The sequence below is a fragment of the Bidens hawaiensis genome, unplaced genomic scaffold (genome assembly GCF_021521415.1).
Source record: "Bidens hawaiensis isolate Kalapana, Puna unplaced genomic scaffold, B.hawaiensis_p1.1 tig00020106_1, whole genome shotgun sequence".
In the NCBI taxonomy this organism is placed as follows: Eukaryota; Viridiplantae; Streptophyta; class Magnoliopsida; order Asterales; family Asteraceae; genus Bidens; species Bidens hawaiensis.
Window position 1 is genome coordinate 75,474 of NW_027493056.1, and position 2,627 is coordinate 78,100.

The following is a 2,627-nucleotide window of genomic DNA, read 5'->3' on the forward strand; positions in this document are numbered from 1 at the left end:
ACTAATAAAGTGCTAGATTAACGTAGAAAAATGACACGAGATAAGAATATGATCACTTGTTACTTATGCTCGCTACATGTCCTACATAACAATGATCCCACATCAACATTTCTTTTACCAAGAGCCGATAACGTAGACAACCTATCCATTTTCGCCTTCCAAACAAAAATGCTAGTTTTCTTTTGGAACCTAACTATTCCATTTCACAACAAAAGGAGAACGATAATTAGACGCATTGAACAAGATCTTTCCATGGAGGCAACCTATAAATTAAAGACGCGGCTTATCTTTTAGCCAAACCCATGTATAGATCCTGTTGATGCTTTTTTCCTGCACCATTTCCACATCCTATTACCATTCACCATCTCGTAACAAGACCGCACCAAACACGTTTCTCCTTTTCTACTAGGCAAAGACTTGGAAAAGACACCCGCAAATGTTCATGAAAAATCCACGGGACGATCCAAAAATGGGTTTTGTCTCCACTACCCATTCCCCTTTAATATGACTCGGCAAGTCGAGATTGGCTTGCTAAAAAACTCGAATGATTGGCTTGCTAAAAAACTCGAATTCAGCCAACATGAGTTACTAATGATTGGCTTGCTAAAGAACTCGAATTCAGCCAAACTAAGACGGGCTCGAGCCCAAGCTTGAGCCTTTATTGAAGCTCACTTATTTAACAAGCTTGACCCTATGCTTCACTTTTGAGCTTTACTATGCTCACGCAGCTAAACTGCTATTAATATAAATTATGATAAACAATCATATAACACATGATCCATGATTAAAAGAGCCCTAATCGAGTGGCGACGAAGTCGAACAGTGGTGAGAGGTGGTATTCTCGACGTTCTTAAACTAGATAACAACTTAATAAGTATACTAATAACAATAGCATACAAATATATGCATGTCATACTTACATATATCAGAAGGTACTACTCGAAAACCTCCATATAAGCTCCCTGATGAAGAGTCGAAATCTTGAGGTCATTTTCGTTTTATAACGCTAATGAAGACTACGAATCATGTTTCAAGTCGATATACACACGCTAATGCAACACGAATCATCCTAAATTTTGGCATAACATCACTTCATTATGCATCTATGCCACAATCTAGTAAACCAACAGCTAGACGTTGCAACCTTCTATGCTCAAAATCATATCATTAAAAGTCAAAAAACAAATAGACCTTCTATGTCTCATAATCTAAAAACCAGTTCAGATTCTACTTATACGCATCCACACTAACACTACAGCATCAACATCACCTTAATCGACGTCTCCTCCTCCTCCCAGTGCTAGTTACCGCCATATCCATCTCAACCGAACCAGCATATCTTTCATCCCGCGGTTGAATATTAACACTAGCATGAACAACCGAATTCGCATCTCTATTCCTCATATTGATCCTAAGGTTTCTAATCGCATCCGCCACTGGACTAATACTATTATCCAAACACCGTGGTTCCACACTCTCCACTCTGCGCGCCTTCGGCCTAGGCGGAATTATCACTCCGAAATCAGACTCCAACCCTTCCAAACTCCTCCCATTCCCATTCCCGTAAACGGGTATAACATTAGCATCGGTCACTTCCCCGTTGCAAACCGGACACTCTTTCGAAACCGAATCAACATACGGAACATTATAAAAACACCCCCAACAAAACAAGTGACCACAACATGTCAAAATCGGATCTTTAGCCATACCCAAACATATATTACAATCAAAGATCCCACCTTTATGATCACCATCACTCTTATTATCATCAGCATCCATTTCCAACGCTTTCGCCAACCGGGTTTTATCCCTTTTGCAATTCCTTAAGCTCTCACCATCAACACCCACAGTTGGATCATCTACTGACATCATATTTAACGCCGTTGATTGGGGTTGTCTTAAACTCGCGCAAATTGCAAATCTAATTCGATCTTCAATTGGGCGACGTGGGTTTTGATGTTCATCGGAAAAAGACTCAAACCCAGGTGGCGATTGTGACGGCGGTGACGGTGGCGGTTGGTTTAAATCAAGATTCATGAGTGACTCACCGATATGGGTTAATTCTTGATTGGATGGGGTGAATTGAAACTGCATTGGATGGAATTGTAAACCCTAGTTAAGATTATCCCCAAATGTAACGAGTGTTGTTTGTTTAAATTGACTTATAATTTTGTTGTGGATTTTAGTTCTGAAAGTATCAATGAGTTTACATTCACCGTACGAGATTAGATTTCTTTTAAAACGTGTTTGAAGTTGTGAAAATGACTTATAAATTTTCGAGTGTATTGCATAATGGTACCAATGTTTGATCGTATTGCGAGTTTGGTTTTAAGGTTTTAAAATTTGTAAACTTAGTCTAAATGTTTGTGAAAGAGTGGCACGTAACACGTTTAGTCCTTACGGTTACTCTCATTATTTTTTAATGAAAAGGTGATGGCGTGTGTGTTTTGTGTGAGGTAATTGTGTTTTTTTTTTCAAATTTGGAACACTAAAGTTATAGTTTTTCAAACTCGTAGCGTTGACTTCATCATTTTCGATCAATACAAAATCAAAGGTTTGGTGTGTGATTAAAGATTTAAAGGTGATGATGTTGATACTGTAAGTTCTAGAGTTTGAAAAAGTATTTT

General features: G+C 38.4%; 1 protein-coding gene across 1 annotated transcript; it reads right to left on the reverse strand.

The window, feature by feature from the left end:
- Positions 1-1,266: 1,266 nt before the first annotated feature.
- On the reverse strand, positions 1,267-2,037 carry LOC143559877 (uncharacterized). Its single transcript, XM_077048316.1, has one exon. The coding sequence runs from the start codon at positions 2,035-2,037 to the stop codon at positions 1,267-1,269; it is 771 nt and encodes a 256-aa protein (XP_076904431.1).
- Between the last annotated feature and the right edge of the window lie 590 nt (positions 2,038-2,627).

Coding starts and splice junctions, on each gene's coding strand:
- LOC143559877 (XM_077048316.1), bottom strand. CDS start 2,037: ATGAATCTTGATTTAAACCAACCGCCACCGTCACCGCCGTCACAATCG.